General features: G+C 47.7%; 6 protein-coding genes across 6 annotated transcripts; 2 read left to right on the forward strand and 4 right to left on the reverse strand.

The window, feature by feature from the left end:
* Positions 1–74: 74 nt before the first annotated feature.
* F5J12DRAFT_809635 (ankyrin repeat-containing domain protein) lies at positions 75–1,023 on the reverse strand. The gene is made up of 5 exons (XM_051744748.1): positions 794–1,023; positions 709–743; positions 548–654; positions 398–483; positions 75–343 (listed from the first exon to the last, which is right to left on the reverse strand). The coding sequence occupies exons 1-5, from the start codon at positions 836–838 to the stop codon at positions 242–244; spliced, it is 375 nt and encodes a 124-aa protein (XP_051602976.1). The 5' UTR covers positions 839–1,023; the 3' UTR covers positions 75–241.
* On the reverse strand, positions 946–1,199 carry F5J12DRAFT_715673 (ankyrin repeat-containing domain protein; the record flags this gene model as incomplete). Its single annotated transcript, XM_051740972.1, has 2 exons — positions 946–1,037; positions 1,103–1,199. Coding segments are annotated over 2 exons (189 nt in total), but the record flags the coding sequence as incomplete, so codon positions are not given.
* A 5,005-nt stretch (positions 1,200–6,204) lies between these two features.
* Positions 6,205–7,349, forward strand: F5J12DRAFT_443684 (uncharacterized protein). The gene is made up of 2 exons (XM_051739443.1): positions 6,205–6,843; positions 6,903–7,349. Exons 1-2 carry the CDS (start codon positions 6,634–6,636, stop codon positions 7,239–7,241), a joined length of 549 nt encoding a protein of 182 aa, XP_051602978.1. The 5' UTR covers positions 6,205–6,633; the 3' UTR covers positions 7,242–7,349.
* Positions 7,350–10,165: 2,816 nt separating this feature from the next.
* On the forward strand, positions 10,166–11,777 carry F5J12DRAFT_780504 (uncharacterized protein; the record flags this gene model as incomplete). The annotated part of the gene is made up of 6 exons (XM_051742481.1): positions 10,166–10,253; positions 10,594–10,650; positions 10,879–11,100; positions 11,133–11,174; positions 11,269–11,380; positions 11,534–11,777. The coding sequence occupies 6 exons, from the start codon at positions 10,166–10,168 to the stop codon at positions 11,775–11,777; spliced, it is 765 nt and encodes a 254-aa protein (XP_051602979.1).
* Positions 11,778–14,845: 3,068 nt separating this feature from the next.
* On the reverse strand, positions 14,846–15,127 carry F5J12DRAFT_709745 (uncharacterized protein; the record flags this gene model as incomplete). Its single annotated transcript, XM_051740620.1, has 1 exon — positions 14,846–15,127. A coding segment is annotated over one exon (282 nt), but the record flags the coding sequence as incomplete, so codon positions are not given.
* Positions 15,128–16,042: 915 nt separating this feature from the next.
* Positions 16,043–16,480, reverse strand: F5J12DRAFT_903843 (uncharacterized protein; the record flags this gene model as incomplete). Its single annotated transcript, XM_051748460.1, has 2 exons — positions 16,043–16,360; positions 16,409–16,480. The coding sequence occupies 2 exons, from the start codon at positions 16,478–16,480 to the stop codon at positions 16,043–16,045; spliced, it is 390 nt and encodes a 129-aa protein (XP_051602981.1).
* Between the last annotated feature and the right edge of the window lie 955 nt (positions 16,481–17,435).

The raw sequence follows: 17,435 nt of genomic DNA on the forward strand, positions 1-17,435 counted from the left end.
CAAAGGAAACATGGCAACATAACATGGGCACAGCACTGGTTCCGTCCTCGTTTGTTGTCCGTTGCAGGCGAGGTGAAATATGACATCTTAGGGTTCGCCAACATCGACCCGGTTTATCACCTCGGCCGAAAACTTTTACACTGTGACACCTTAATCACTACGGAGATTAATCTGGTAATGTGTTCCTTGATTTCTTCCTGTAGACGTGGGGGCCACTCCATAAACCTACTCCGCTGTCCCTTCATGGCGGACCACAATGGTCGATTACATACTGTCTCGCCCTTCTCTGCTCTTCGCCTCCAACGCCGTCGATATTCTCAGGGGTTAAGTCCTCCAAGTTGGTCTGACTATGCGTTCAATGATACTGGTAGGGTACCATATCATCCGTCATACGTACCCTATTTCGATCAGCACCAGCTTCGATCAGCAAGACTGCCGCCTGTGCGTGAGCAGATTCCATCGCCAGATGCAACGGCGTGTTCCCTAGGAATGTAAATAGAGTATGATCACATTACAACTGATTCTTGGCCTCGTTTTGGAGCCTTACCGACGCGATCCCCCGTGTTCAGTCTTGGTTTGGATACTGCCAACCCTTGAGGCGGATTAAGCAGGAGGGAGATAAATCCAGTGGACCCAGTCGTGGATGCACGGTGGCTTGACATTTCCTATCAACCTTCGATAGACAGAATATATGGCATTTTCACTAACAGAGGTATTTGATTTGCTTTATCCCTCGCATTAATCTGTAGGAGACGTTACTGCATCATGTCGACGATCGAGGATATGGACGCACGTCAGCACCTCTCTGAATCAGGAACCTTCCGACCTTAAAGGACATCAGTCGTATCACTCATGAAAGAGCCAGACTCACGTCTATGCGGGATTTGGACGCTGCGTAATGGCTACACGAGTTGTGAAAACAAAACGAACGGTCCGAAAGCCATCTTACAGGGGAGACAGCCCTTTATCATTTCGTTTATTGACATCGGCCCCTGCGCCAACGAGCTCCTGAACTATATCCTCGTTTCCGGCACTAACTGTGCAAATCAACGGGGTCGACCACATGTAAATCGCACTGTGAATAGCCACGATGGCAACACACCGGCTATGTGCAGTGCCGTCCATCCACTCGAGTCCGATTTGTCGACGTCAGCCTTCTGGTCTATCAAGTACCGTACGATATCGGTTGCACCCGTAGACGCTGCCCAGTGCAAAGCGGTCCGACCATCCTAAATCCGTTACCTCTCACTTGATCCGAGACGGATTGTGAGTCGAAAAAAGACCTTACCACGTCAACCTCATCGGTCAGCTTTGGATTTTCCGTCACTAGCGTTCGCACTACTGAGAGTTGGTCTGCGCAGGGGCGAATTTTTCACTAGAGCAAACGCAACGAAGCAGATTATTCACGCACTGTTTTGTGCAGCAGTGTGGATACCGGTGGCCATTGTGGTAGGGCGAGCTGAAGGAAAGTATTGCGTATTGCACGTTTCTACCGCAGCGGATGACTTGGTGCAACGCAAGCTAAGACCTAACCTTACTCCAGGGTTTGATGGCGTCTTGCTCGATTTGGCATGCCACGTGAATGTCGGTCTTCCCGGCAAGACGAAATTACATTTTTACCTCTCTGTACTCAGTAACGAAGACGAAGCACTCTAATAACTGACATTCAGCTGTCTCACACTCTACGCCCCGATGATAGTGCACGATCATTATTAACGACTTCTCAGTACTTGCGACCATAACGCAACCAGTGCGGACGGGATATACTTGGTGACCGAGGTATGTTGCGGCTTGTTACATGCTGTATCGTCATTACTTGCCATATGCATCTGATATAAGGGACACCAGACCTCCATGAAACTCAGAAACTGCATTTGGTCGAGAGTGGAGTCTGAAACTTGAGGAAATACCGTCCTCGAACCTCCACGAGAACTATGTACAAACACCACCCTGGGTCCATCAATGAAGTGCACTGCAGGGCTCCCTCCCCCGGTATATCCGGCGGATCTCATGTTTCACAACCAGAAAAAGAACTGATTCGTGATTAAGACGGTCTTAATACTGTGCAGGCACTTACGCTGTGGATTCATTCATCTGATGACTATTGGAAGAAGCTCAAAGGAGTTGGCAAGTTGGCAAGGATTTATGCCTTCTGTGGATGTGCATCGTAAGTGGCACACCGTGCAAGGACCCAGAACGTTGCTACAATGAGGTGTGTGGACTGTAGTGACAATTGATGGTTATCATATCATTAACTTTGATATATGTAGCAGCACAGCACACCTGCCAACAAGCGCCGTCGGTCCCTCGTCAGTAGCGACAACGTGTCCTTTCCCAACTCGGAAAATGAGTTGCGGAACTGTGCTCGGTGAACATAATTGTGCCCGCTCTGATGGAAATGGTGCATGCAAGGACCCGACCATAGCATGGCCATCCCTGTGTGATACTGGCATCCTGCCAATGGATGACCTTTCCGATCACGATTGACATCACGCAGTCATCCGATTACTGTCTTCTGCTCGACGGGGCTTCCGATTACGCCCTGGGTTAGCCCTAGACATGGGATGTCGCACGCGGCGGGCTGATGTCCAGGTCGACCTTCCGTTAAAATTTTTCAGGGTTTAGTTCGCATACTCCTTTCTCTCTCACGCAGAGATACGCCGATGCTGAATCACACTCAAAACAAAGATATGCGCGGTTCGAAATATTTGGGTTTTCGACTTTTGCTCTTAGTCGGTAGCGGTGCAACGCTGAATTTTGGCCCGCACTCCAAGTCACTCGTTCTATGGCATTCCCATGTCTTGCCATCTGCCTCCCTGTTTCATGTTTGGCCTCCACGTTGAATTCACTCCGGAGGCAGTCATTGGGGATTCAACGTTCCCTAATGGTACTGTACATTTGGGGGAGAGTTTTCGGCATTCGGAAACCACCGTTTGTATGGTAGAACTTGGACAAATTCTTTCATTCCTGTATTACGGGTCATCATGAAAGAGCCGAACCGTCCATTGATGATCGGCAACAGCTAAATTCTTCCTTGTCAATAGGCCAAACAACCCTCCAACAAGCTCCCTGGCGCAGTCGAATGTGCCACGTCCTGCTGCTCTCGATTTCCGAGAAGAAACACACCATGTTTCCTAGGAACGTGGGGATTATTGGATCCTGGTTCCTCTTCCCCTTATGACAAACTTAAGTCCGATAGGTTCGCAAGGAAGTTTACTGGGCCGTATGCTGTTGGCAGGTGCTTCCCTTAACGGTGCAAATTATCCGCCGGTGTGCGTAATGGTCGAGTGGATGGCATGACCGGCACGCTCCTTGCCAATGCATCTCGTTGGCAAGGTCATATGTCTGCAAGCTGTTGGCAACTTTGAGCACCTATATATTCTGGGATGGAGCATCTCAGACCAGACAGCGGAGACCCCAAAAGTTTCTGAACGACAGCCAACAGCACACAAATCTTATCATGTATTCCAACCAGTGGAGTGTAGAGGTGAGGCGCGAGTGTTGGTTTCTGTGCAATAAACTGATGTTGTGCGGAAATATTTGTAGGATGATGCGATATTAATTGAGAACGGACTTCAGGAAAAATACGACGTTTGCCGTTGGATCGATGGGAATGGCATGCCTTGCAACCAATGGGTGCAAGACAAGGACTTTTCCAATCACCTCAGAGTGCATCACGGGGTGGGTGGGGCACCCTCATCGCAGCATAGATGCCGCTGGGAAGGCTGTCGAGAGCGGGAGTTTAACAGGGACTGCTTAATCCGCCACCTAAGAGAACAACACCTCCAGTGGCGTTGGCCATGTCCCCACTGCAGTCAAGACTTCACTCGCAAGAACACGATGTTTGACCATCGCGACAGGAATTGTCCCCACAGAATCGTTTGAAGCTTTCTCGTTGATTAGTTGCATTGGAGTTACGGTCGTCTGGACAGAATTCGAATTTAGTAGTGCTGTGGCTGTGAGCTTATGCTCGTCTTTACTTCCGCTTTCGCACGTCCATACTTCATTTCTCCCTCTCTAACTGTAGCATCGAATTGACGTTCTGTTTTCTTTCCCGTCGCACACAGTTTTGGAGTATGTTTTCAGCGAACCTGTTTCGCGCCCGGGTAACAATTTGTATTTCTCCTGTATACCACGTAGAATGCCGTGAAGGTTTCACTGAAGCCCTCCATAAAGCATACAGCAAAGGCAACTAACAACACTCCGGGCTGCGTGGACGGTCCCGATTTCTGACACCTCATGTTTGAGCGCGTGCGAATATAATCCAAGCACTCCAGAGTTTCTGAATGCATTTGACATCACCCAAACCATATCATGTATTCTGCGCTTAAACAACTCGAGTGTAGAGGTAAGCGTTGCCTGTGCAATAAACTGATCTTATAGTCTTTATATAAGTAGAGCCTTTTCCTCGTTTTCAGCAATCCACCATTACAGAGTTCCTGTTGTATTATACTCCAATTAAATGACAGTTTCTCAGTGTCATCATGAGGTTGGTTACACTCCAAGTCATTAGAGATGTTAATGATCGTTCCAAACGGATACATTATGGAGCCGTAATCTGCAGAGAAATATGCACTCGTGCTATGGCTACATTGTTTCCGCTTCCCAGCTTTTTCTGCTACTCTATGCAGGAAACAATATATTCTCCTTGCGAGGCGGTAATTTGGTATTTGCCACCTTCGCACCATGATGTACCCTTCCCTCTCTGGTACCGACTATAGCAAACTATTGACGTTTCGGTTTCTTTCTCGGCCGCACATAGCTTGGGAAGATGCCACTCAGTCACTGGGCCTATTTCATTTCCCGAGTTACACCCTATTCGGAAAGGCCTCCAAAGGATTGCCGTTTCCGTTTGTAATATTGCTGTCAAGCCCTCCATGAGGCGCCTAACAAAGGCAATCTTACAATTGTCGATAGCCGCCTAGCATCTTAATGCCATCCGGTTCGTCACTAGGACCAACCTAGGAAGCCTTCGCACAACGGGTGCAAGTTCTTCCCAGTCTTTTCGTAGCCACTCTGAGGCCTTGCCTACCAGGGCAGACCGAGTAGCTGTTAGAGTCCGGATGGTGTCGGAGCGTGAAAAAGCGCCATTTGCCGAATAACCTAGAGCGGTGACCACGATGATTCGACGAAGGTGAAATTTGAAGCCTTCAGCAGCACCATCCTCCTTGAATTTCAATGAGATTTGCAAGCCATCGTGCATCGACCGCTGGTCCGCACCTCGACGTCGGAAGTCGGGCGTCTTAGTCCATCAAATGCAGTGCACTTCAGAGCTCTCTTCCCAATATTTTCGGCGAATTTCACGTTTCATAGCCCAAGATGAAATAATTCGTAATCAAGATGGTCATAGTGCGCCCGTTTTGGGCTTGTTCATTAATGTCATTGGAAGAAGCTCGGGGGGGTTGGCAAGTTGGCAGGGATCTAATCCTTCTGAGGATACACTCCCTAAATGGCACTCTATGTGCAAGGATCTAGATCGTTGCTACAATGAGGTGCGTAGACGGCGACTTGTGTTTATCTTGTCATTAACTTTGGTATAACAACACAGCACAGGCCTGCCAACAGGCGCGGCCGGTCTCTTGTCAGCAGCGACCCGGGAACGTGCCCTTTCCCAATTGGGCAAACGAGTTGCGGAACTCTGCTCGGTAAACATAAGTCTCGCCGTTCCGATGGGAATGACCCTTGTGATGACCCGACCATCTCAGGGTCCATCCTAGTGTGCTACTGACAGCCTGCCAATGAATGTCCTTTCTGATCACGACTGTTACCTCGCAGATTGGCACAATCTGATCAGTACTCCCATTGTTGTCTACCTTCTGCTTGCAGGACTATCTATTACGCCCTGACTTAGTCCTGCATATGGGATGCCGTGCTGGATAGACTGATGTCTGGCATTAAATTTTTTCAGTGTTTAGTTCAACTCGCGACATCGTCTTCCCCGTCCCGTGCACAGATACATCCATTCTGAGTCACACTCACAAAGAACAAAATTTTTCGCGGTTCGAAATATTTAGGCTAGGTTTTTGACTTTTATTTTCAGGGTGATAACAGTCCCCGTCAAATCCGGTCTCTGAATGGTGCAAGGCCGCATTTTGGCGCATACTCAAAGTCACTCGTTCCATAGTCTTCTCATTTCTTGCCATCTCTCTTCCTGTTTCATGTTTGATCTCCGCGTTGTATTCACACAGGAAGCACTTATTGAAAGTTATGGCGTTACTTGATGTTGCGGCACATCTGGGAGGAACACCTGAAAAGAGTTTCGGCATTCAGCAACTACCGTGTGTATGGTATAACTTGGGCACCAATTCCTTTTTTCCGTTATTGCAGGTCATCATGAGAGAACCCGAGCCGCCCATTAATGATCGGCAACAGCTAATTTCCCCCTTGTCTAGGGGACACACAACCCTCCATCAAGCGCCTTGACGCAACCGGAAATGCCTCCTGCTGATCTCGATTTCTGAGAAGGGACATACCATGTTTCCTAGGAACAGATCTTGGCCCCTCTTCCTGCTACGACCAACTTACGTCCGATAGGCTCGCAGGGGAGTCAACTGGGCCGCATGCTGTTGGCAGCTGCTTCTCTTAACGGTATCAAGTATCCGCCGGCGTGTGCCCAGCGGTCGGGCAGATGACATGACTAGCATGCACCTGCCAATGCGTCTCTTTGGCAAGGTCGTATGTCCGGGAGGTGTTGGCGGCTTTGAGCACCTATATATTCCTGGATTCCTGGACAGAGCATTACAGACCAGACAGTGGAGGCCTCCAAAGTTTCTGAACCACAGTCGACATCCCACAAATCTCTCCATGTATTCTACCCAGCCTACCAGCAACTGGAGTGTAGATGTGAGCCGGGAGCGTTCGTGTCTGTGTAACAAACTAATCTTAAGCGGAATTATTTGTAGGATGATGTGTTATTGATCGAGAACGGACATCTTGAAAAGATTAGTGCTTGCCGCTGGATTCTCGGGAACGGCATGCTTTGCAACGAACTGGTAAAAGGCAAAGATTTCTCTGGTCATCTTAGAGGGCGTCACGGAGTGGTCGAGGCACCCTCATTGCAGCATAGATGCCGCTGGGAAGGCTGTCAGCAGCAGCAGTTTAACAGGGACTGCTTAATCCGCCACGTGAGGGAGCAACACCTCCTGTGGCGTTGGCCGTGCCCCTACTGCCATCAACTCTTCACTCGCAAGAGTACCATGCTTGATCACCGTGACAACCTTTGTCCATACAGAAGGGTTTGAAGCTTTGTTGTCGACCAGCTGCACTGGATTTACGGCTCCTGATGTCGGCTTGACGGCATCCTTTTGTTGTACATTGAGCTTGTTGTAATCGTAACTTCTGTGGTTATGCCCTCTTGTATTTTGTCCTCAGCAAGTACATTAATGCGATCGTCCCCTACCGCCTCATCACGTGACTCGATCAGTTTCCTCCTGCAACGACGGCAACAGCCCACTGAAAGGGTTTTTTCATGGAGGAATGAGGTAGCCGCCTGCCGGACTGAGTTTGAGGATTTGTCATTGCACAGCCATCATGGCGATTCAACGCTGAAGTGCTGAAGGCCAGATCCTTCTCAGCCTCTTCCTCCCTTGCTGCGACAGCATTTCAAGCCAGTCGACTCTCAGGTAACATCTAGGCCTTCAGATTCATGCGCTTACTCGTCTCGGTAGCTCCGTCGATCCAGTTATGCCCCATGAAAACATCAGTACTGGCCTTATTCCTTGTTATGCCTCTACTTATGTTATCAATCAGACTGGGAGGGTTCTTCAAGTATTTTCTATCCCTCCAAGGAGGTTCCTTGAGCCTTTTCCTGGGAGCTCATCTAAGTATATACTGACTATCTGCCAGAGGTACTCCTCCAGTTTTGTTTTGTGAACTTTATGTTGCCTAAATCACAATGCGTTAATATGTTGTGCATGGAAAAGTATATTGCATGATGACTAATACACAGCATGAGGCAATCATGAGTCAAGGAAGAAGAGAGTGAAAATAGAAGGTTTGGAGTAGATGTGACTTGTAAATAGGAAAAAGATGTAGATCAAGATATGGACATCAATTGAACCTCAACTATGTAAATACCAAAGCCCTCTGGGTGCTCCTGGATGTGTTTGGGGAAAGCATGCAATGTAGTTTACATTTACTAGTGACTCCACAGGTGATTCTATTGAGTGAGTGTGAGTTCAAGTTTATGGGATTCTATCAAGTGAATGCATGTCCAAGTGTACATAAGAGATTAGTACTGTGGGGGGAACAATATTGAACAGAAAAGTCTATGAGGCATGTGTTTATGTTCTCTATGTGGGATGGTGGATTACATAACTGTCATTTATGAGAGGATGTTTTCATGCTTAGAGGATGATGTACAAGCAATCTTCAATGATGTGCAGGAAGGAGGCATCTCCCTCTCCAAGCAGTTTTAAGCTGTTGAAACATGTACAACAATGACAGACAAGCAGCTGAACACTTGTGAATGCAGAGGGCATTGACACACTCTGTGAAATGCTGCAATAGATTTAATATCCTTCAATGTCAGGAAGGGGTACTGTTCCACAAACTCACACACTGAGTCTGCATGACATACTAACAATGATCCTCTAGGGTACACAGACTTTTGGAGGATGACGTGCTGCAGGATTGTCAAGTCTATGGAGAGGAATATACTCAGACTTCAAGTTGGTTGAAGCTAAACAATGAACTACCTATGGAGAGGAATATACTGTAGGTAGGTAAGTAAGTGTTCCAATATAATGAATGGAAGGAGTCCCACCTCAGACTTCAAGTTGGTTGAAGCTGAGGTGCAGTAAGGAAAAAATAAACTGCTAAGTGTCCGCTTTTGGATTACATAATGCTGTGCTTGGTGAACCACAACTAAGGTAAAGGTGATAAACTCCAACACAGACTTGGCAGTAAGTTCCTGTAGCTGATAGCAGCAACAATGCTGGCACCAGCCACATCAATACACAAGTGGCACACACCACTGTCCATGGTCATCTGCATGATGTTATCTGACATGATGTGTACAAACAATGCAAATGCAGGAACTCCAATGCAACCAGTCCCCCCCCCCCCTGAAAGGAAATCACATGTGATCAGACTTAACAGTCTGGTGTGATTGTTGAGGACAAAGAGTTTGCAGACCTGGCCTGATGGTGCCCAGGAATATTGCCACCCCACTAGATGCAGGATCTTCTGCAGACATCTGATGGACTACTCACTGGATGACTTTGACATTGTCATGTCACCAAGATGCAAGGGGGATGGGTACATGTGGGCAGAATTAGCATCAGGGAGGGGGGCAGTTCATCTGGGTGGTGTGAGGTCATGATGAACATTACCACCAAAATGATAAACCTGGCCCATAAGTGACAGCAGCATGTTGGGTACCATAGTTTGGATGCCCTGCATTGTTGGGGACATGGAGAAGCACTGGGATCTGTGTATGAGCTATGGTAGGCCAGATGGGGCAGTGGATATGTGGGATGATAGGGGGCTGCTGGATGGTTGTACCACCCTCTGTGTAAGCCAGCATTGTAATCACATTGTAATCATATGGTGCATGCAGCATCTGTCATGATGGCACTCCAGGCCCAAGGAGCCAATCAATGAAACTGTGTTGCTGAAATGGATGGACAAATGACTTTTGGTGAGATATAGGATAAGGAGCAGGGTAAGGGTGGGGCAGATGAACTCTACCCACTGTGATCACTTCCCTGGGGACCATTGGCTTCCCCTTTGGTTGTGGGCAAATGACCTTCCCAGCCAAAAGCCTTGTAGACACCATAGACAGACACTTGCCAGATAATCCCAGGTCATCCAACTTGGGAAATGGTTGGTACCAAAGGTTAAATGGTTCATTCTCATCACCTGAATGAGTTCCACCTTGCACAATGCTAGGCCTCAGGTGCTCTGTTTGACTTGTCATCAGCAGGTTGACATGTATTGCTCACATGATGTACCTACTTTGTACTGTATCATATGACCAAATGAGGTTGACAATCAGTCATGTTGCCCAGACTGGCTAAGGTTGGGCCCACCTCTGAGTAGTCATCATGTCACACAGCATAGCCATGATCATTGGGTGTCACTGTACTGCACAGTGTGGCTGAGGGGTTACTGTACTATATACACCTGTGGGGCAGACTGCACCACTGGCATTTGCCTGGAATCCATGCCACACTGGCATAAACTGGGAATGCCTGCCAGCCCACTGGGATTGGTGTGCCTGCTATGTGTGCCAGCCCAACAGCATTATCCTGGTATTGACCTTGCATTCCTGTTGGCACACTGACATTAACCTGGCATCTGTACTGGCCATCAGGGATTAGCCTGGCATTAGTTATGTATGGTTATTGGCCAAGTGGCATTTGCCTGGAGGCTGAGATTTATGCCAACCCACTGGCATGAGCATGGAATCTGTGCTGGTCATCTAGTATAATCCTGGCATGGGTTCTGGCAAGTTGGGATAGGTCTTGTACTAACCTGGTTTGCCTGCTGGCTCACTGGCATGAGCCTGGCATGTGTCAGCCATTGCCAGTGGGTCAGAAGGTATTCCACTGTAATTCTGTTGGGTTGGTATGAATGCCAGGCTAATTCCAGTGAGCTGGGAAAAATGCCAGGCTGATGCCAGTAAGCCAGGAAACATACTGGTCTTATGTAAGTGGGCCAGCACAGATGCCAAGGTGGTGATGGTTTGTTGGCATGGATGCTGAGCTAATTCCAGTCGGCTGGTATGGATCACAGCTGCCACACTATTTCCAGTGGGTCAGAAGGCATGCCAGTGGGATTCTATTGTGCTAGTATGAGTTTTGCCCGATATCAGTAAGCTGGGACAACTGATGGGCAAGTGCCAGTGCACCAGGACACATACTGGCATTATGCTAGTGTGCCAGGATACATATCAGGCAAATGCTAGTGCACTGGTACAGAAGCTAAGCTTGTGGTGGTGTGTTGGCATGGATGCTCAGCTAATGCCAGTTTGCCAGGGTGGATCCCAGCATCCACACTATTTCCAGTGGGTCAGAAGGCATACCAGTGTACATCCATTGGGCCAGTATGAGTTACAGCCACTTCCAGTATGCCAGGACACATACTGGCCTTATGCTAGTGAGCTGTGATGGATGCCAGGCTTATGCCAGGTGGTTGGCATACATGCCTAGCTAAGTTCCCTGCTAGTATCAGTAAGCCAGGACACATACTGGTATAATGCAAGTAGGCTGGAGTAGAAGCCAAGCTAGTGGTGGTTGGTGGGCATGGATGCTCATCTAATTCCAGGTGGGCCAGATGGATCACAGCCTCCAGGCTATTTCCAGTGGATCAGAAGGCACACCAGTGGGATTCTGTTGGGCTGGTATGAATTGAATTCTGGCCAATTCCAGTTAGCTGGGTCAGTTTCCTGGTTAATGCCAGTGGGCCAGGACATCTACCAGCCTGAATCTAGGGGCCAACACAGATTCCAAGCTAGTGGTGGTTGGTTGGTGTCAATGCTGAGCTAATTCCAGTTGGTTGGGATGGATCACAACCTCCAGGCTATTTACAGTGGTTCAGAAGGCACACCAGTGGGATTCTATTGGGCCAGTATAAGTTCTGGCCAATTCCTGTCAGCTGGGCCAAATGCCTGGTTGATGACTGTGAGCTGGGACACCTACCAGCCTTATGCTAGGGGGCTGGGACAGATGCCAATCCTATGGTGGTTGATTGGCATGGATACCCAGCTAATGCTGCTTAATGTCACTGGATTAGATGATGGGCTAGTCTTTTGGCATCTCCTTGCAAATGCATGAGCCATACAAATATTGTCCCATATGTATTGGCTTGGATGGCAATCTATTGTCCATGGGGCTTATATATCAGTGGCCCATGTCATATGGCTTGGCTGGACCCACAGTGTTCCATTTGGAATGGTGGGAGCATATTTCAGTGTACTGTGCAGATTGGACTCAGCCCAAATAGGAGTGCCCATAGTCCATTGTACCATGTCCTTGGGGTGGGCCTGGATATTATGATCCTGTTAGACAGGCTGGACAAATATTGCAGTGTTTCATTGTGTATGGTAGGCCCATGATGCAGTGTCCCATATGTCTCAAGTCAGCCCATGTATTATGATCACCAATTGTGTGGTCTGGCACATATGCAACAGTCTTGTACACAACAAGGAAGCCAATATCCTAGTGTGCTGTCTGACTGGAGTCAGCTCAAGTTGAAGTGTTCCAACAATTACTGGCTAGCCATAGTTGACATGTGGGAGAGGTAGATGGAAAATATAATATCTATAGAACTACCTTTACATTGACCCCCTATAGGATAAGTGGAGGTTATATGGAATGTCCCACTGGACCTGCAGGCATCAACCAACTCTGGACATTCTGAACTCTCATCCAATCCCCACAAGGTATCCCTATCCAATTGTGGATGTTGTCCCTCATGTAGTAAGCAAAGCAACATCAGTTCCCACCACAGAACTAACCCCAAGACAAAGAAGCCAGCCACAAAAAGCAACTACAGTGCCAGGGTTGTAAAGGAACTGAAGGCCAGGTGTGGGGATATCCAATATACAATCTTCATAATTGCCAACTGTGACCAGCATGTCATACCAATTGGACCATGAGTGTGGGTCCCAGTGAAAAGGGGTGGTCTGGTTAAAGATTACTGAGACATTAGTAAAAACCATTGGCCAGTGCTGCAAAGCATCTTGCATGTCTTGGTTATGCTGATTGGACCATGTGTCCAGTGACTGCATGGCTTGCCTTCTGGCATCATACAGGCCTGGGTGCATAATTGAATGGGCACCAGACAGGATGGCAGCTGGGAGGTAAGACTGCTGGGACCATTCACCACTTCAGGTAACCAATTTTCATAAGCATTTAGGCTGAAGTTTTTCTACAAATCATCCAAGCTAAAAGCCACTCAGACCAGGTCATCCCAGGGACATCTGGCCATGTCCCAGGGCTATTTGCAGTGTGCAGGACCTGGGATGTCCCATAATCCCAGCCCCCTGGTAATATATTTTGGGCTGTCCAACAGCTGCCTTAGGTGTCAGGGGTCCTCAACTGCAAAAGTGCAGCTCACACCCACATTGGAATGCCTGACTTTCAATCACAAACACATTACTGTTATGATCATCATCCAGACAATGAGCATACCTATCAAACTGGGGGGATGGATGAAAACATTACCCTCCCAAAAAAACACTTGCTATACATATTAAGTGATATATGAAGACTACTGGGCAACAAGTGTGTTTGTGTGATGCCATCTGCAGAATTGTGCAATGTGGATGAAGGTGAACCTGTCAATTACTAAAGGTTAATGGATTCAGAATCCCCCCAATAGTATTGTAAGTTCTTGCATTTGTTACAACAGTCACTCCTTACTAGGATCACTACTTTTGTTTCCAACTTATGGTTGAGGTGCATACATACATACATACATAGTATCAAAATGATTCTATTGTGGGGGATGAGCATGTGAGTGCCCCACTGGCATAGGATGCTATATGATCTAATTGGCATGGGGCCCCATGCCCAGGACAGTGGGATGCCCCTTGATAGCTTTGGAGGCCACTGTGAGACATCCAACCCCCCCTTCCATAGGCCAGTGGGATGTCCCATCATAGCTTCAGAGGCTACTGTGGGACATCCCATCCCCCTTCCATAGGCCAATGGGATGGCCCATGGTAGCTTTGGAAGCTACTGTGGGACATCCCACCTCCCCTTCCAGAGGTCAGTGGGATGTCCCATGATAGCTTCAGAGGCTACTGTGGGACATCCCACCCCTCCTTCCAGAGGCCAGTGGGATGTCCCATGATAGCTTCAGAGGCTACTGTGGGACATCCCACCCCCCCTTCCATAGGCCAATGGGATGTCCCATGGTAACTTTGGAAGCTACTGTGGGACATCCCATCCCCCCTTCCAGAGGTCAATGGGATGTCCCATGATAGCTTCAGAGGCTACTGTGGGACATCCCACCCCCCCTTCCAGAGGTCAGTGGGATGTCCCATGATAGCTTCAGAGGCTACTGTGGGATGTCCCATGATAGCTTCAGAGGCTACTGTGGGACATCCCACTCCCCCTTCCATAGGCCAATGGGATGTCCCATGGTAGCTTTGGAAGCTACTGTGGGATGTCCAATGAAAGCTTCAGAGGCTACTGTGGGACATCCCACCCCCTTTCTTGAGGCCAGTAGCATGTTTCATCATAGCTTTGGAGGTTACTGGGGGCCATCCCCCCAATTCTGCATACTCCTGGTATATTAAAATACCTCAGATGCCATGGAAACTCATCTAATGAATTTTTCAGAGACATACAAGACTAGCTTTACTACCTATGTGGTCTTTTACTTGGAGATGATGGGAGATCCATATCTAATACATCTAATTCCCAGTCATCTGCCCATGAGAACTCTGTCAATGACATCTCACTGAACTGTTGGTGATATTCATCTGCAAGAGCAAATTCCTCAGCAACACACAGCAAATCATCATCAAGCACTTCATCATCCCCATCATCATTTTCAGATTCCAAGTCCTCCCATCCCACCTCTTCATTTCTGTCCATGTCCATGATGAGTGGTGCATAATCCATATTCCTCCATTCTTCAACCCTTGCCTCCCAGCTCTCATCAGCACCTCCTGGAAAGTCCCTCAATTTTTCCTGCCACAGGAGACTCAAACTTGCTAATGCTGAAGCCCTGCAGTCCAGTTCATATGCAAGATCTGCACTTGATTTTCATTCAATTGTCTTAATACATTCAATGACACAACAGCTCTCTTACCTGCATCCACTCTGCATTTCTCCAGCTGTCTCCATTCTTCTGAGTGCCATTCCATCAAGCTTTTTCTTTTATACAGGAGCCTCCTTTCCTCCTCCTCACACCTCTTCAGCTCAAGGAGTGACCTGATCCCCAAGCACACCCTTTCATCAGCTAACCAAGCTGGTGGCAATCCCACAGAATCATCCTCAAGACCAATATCCTGCCAGATATCATCATCCACATCTAGTTTGAACAAACCATCCCTTTGGATCAGTATAGGTGCTATGGCCCCTTGAGGGGCTTTCCCCTGGTGGATGAGAGCTACCAACTGCAAACACAAATTATTGTAGGAGGTAGAAAGCTTGACAATTCCAGGTTCTTGTCACCAGACAGATCCTTCCACATGGATTTGAAGTTTTTGTTCTTCAAAGCAGTCAACCACAAGAGGCAAATGCTTAAGAGCACCACTTACCACTAACTATCTGGCAGTAAGACTGTTCTAGTCTCTCTAATTCAAACTTTTGTTGACACAGATGGTCTCAGATATGCTTCTTGATTTCCAATGCATGCATACACAGCTGAATGCACTGAATTCAATCAACTTATAAATCTAGAAGAGGAAGAACCACCAGCCTGAAGAAAGGAACTATTCTGGAGCCTGGAAAGCTCTGCAAACCCATCTATTCCAAGGCTTGCCCTCTGTCTTTGTGAAGCTTGTTTGAAATGCATAATCTTTTTGTGACACTCAGCTATCTGTATATTTAAATTTGTCATATCAGCTCCTCCTCAGAGAAGACCCTTCTCCAGTTCATCTAGTCTGGCATCACAAGTTTCCAGTGATTTCTGAGTTGCCATCATTTGCATTATAAAATTTTCTGTGGCTTTTGCAGAGTACCCTTAATTTACTGTCAGCTCACAGCAAGAGGAATCACTTATACAGGAAGCTTATGAGATGCTGGCTTGGTTTGTACTGAAACCTGAGCCTCCCATTCAGCTTGAAGTGTCTGAATATTGATTCCAGATTTTCTTAGACCCATTTTTGCAGAAGCCTTTTTTTCTTGACAGTGGTTCCAGCACTGCAAAAGCCACTGGCCAAGACCAGTAAGACGCTTCATGTTAAGATAGTGCACCTGGGAGTCAATGACAAAGAGGTGTTGATGATACTGAATAAAATATTAGCCTGCATTTTGTGACACAACTAACTGCATACCCCAGAAACTTGCAGAGATGGTATTAGTGACTTAATTGAACTCCAAAATCACTCACAACCCTCTCCATCAGAAAGTCCAAACCCTTCTCATTTCCAAGGGTGATAGATGAGCTGGCAAGCCCATTGATGACCAAAGGCATGAAAGACTGATATAGCAAAAGAAATTTGGGGCAGAAATGGCCCAAGGTAGCCCCACTTTCTGCAGCTCTGTTCAAGCTGACAGCCTATGTCATATAACAGCCCAATGTGAACATCATCAGGGAGGTGACTGAATAATGATTTGATAAGGGCAAGTGCATAGTGTTGCTTCTCCCCTGCTGAAGTCATGTTGGCAAGGTGAATAACATGATCATGATGACAGAGTAGGGCCATAACTCCAGTATCTGAAAAGAATTGGGTACTTGCCTATACCACCATCAGAATATTGCAGACAGGTTAAATGATTAAGCTCACTTTCTGATGTCTCTCATCAGCTGCAGTGAAGGATTCATTACAACCCTTGAGGACTGATGGTGGTATCCTCATACCCTGCTCAAATCTATCCTCATCTCCACAATTCTTCCCAGAAGACTGGCCACTCCTCTTTTGCATTGATGCCTTTGTCCTTCTCAAACCTTCAGCCTCACATTCTATAGCATCAATGTCTTCTTGTGTTATGCCCAAGCGCGGTGACTTCTTCAAATGGAATAGGCACGAAGCGCGCGAGGTGGGAGACTACGGGCCGAACTTGTCGTAACCCCTATGGCTGAGTTATTGCAAAGATCCGACAGAGGTCTTGTCTACTGGCGAGTCCCTAAGGTTGTTCGCACGGAGAGAAGACGAGGATTGAAGCAAAGTAATTAGCTCAGTTGCAAGCTATCGAAAAACTGGGGATACATGGTAAAGTACGTGGGCTTAAATACCCCTAAGTAAGAGTACCGTACCAGTCGCGACAGGCGCGTCGCGACGCGTATCCGCAGTAGTCAACGAACTAATCTTTGAAATAAATAAGAGTCATCCGGTGTTAGTGATGGGGGTAGGCAGAGAGACGAAGGCTATACCAGCTATGCAATCAATGCGCAGCGAGGAGCCAGACACCGGAACTATAGTACAGCATAAACGAGTCATGAAGAGTCAACGGAACACGGAAGGGACATCTCTACCATTACGAGAGCGGTGAACGTCACGGATCACAAATGATGAGTCTCAACAGGTTTTGGAAATACCTGGACAATGGGTGATCCGAGCCTCCCTCGCAACATATATACCCCTAGAACGACGACGAGTATCAGCGACGCGACAAGGCACATGATGCACGTGACCGCCAAAAGTCAAAAAAGGAAGGACCCTTGACAGAAGCGTAACATCACCCCCCCTCTAAGGTCCTCAGACCCTTGAGGATGGGCCAGAAGTCGCGTTGGGGCGGCTGGATAGGGGTCGGCGAGTAGTGTAAACGCGGGAACGCATTCTATTGGCAATGGGCGACGAAGGCGATGGAGAT

This window comes from Pisolithus orientalis (genome assembly GCF_024613125.1).
Source record: "Pisolithus orientalis strain OTSU chromosome Unknown F5J12scaffold_5, whole genome shotgun sequence".
Lineage (NCBI taxonomy): Eukaryota > Fungi > Basidiomycota > Agaricomycetes > Boletales > Pisolithaceae > Pisolithus > Pisolithus orientalis.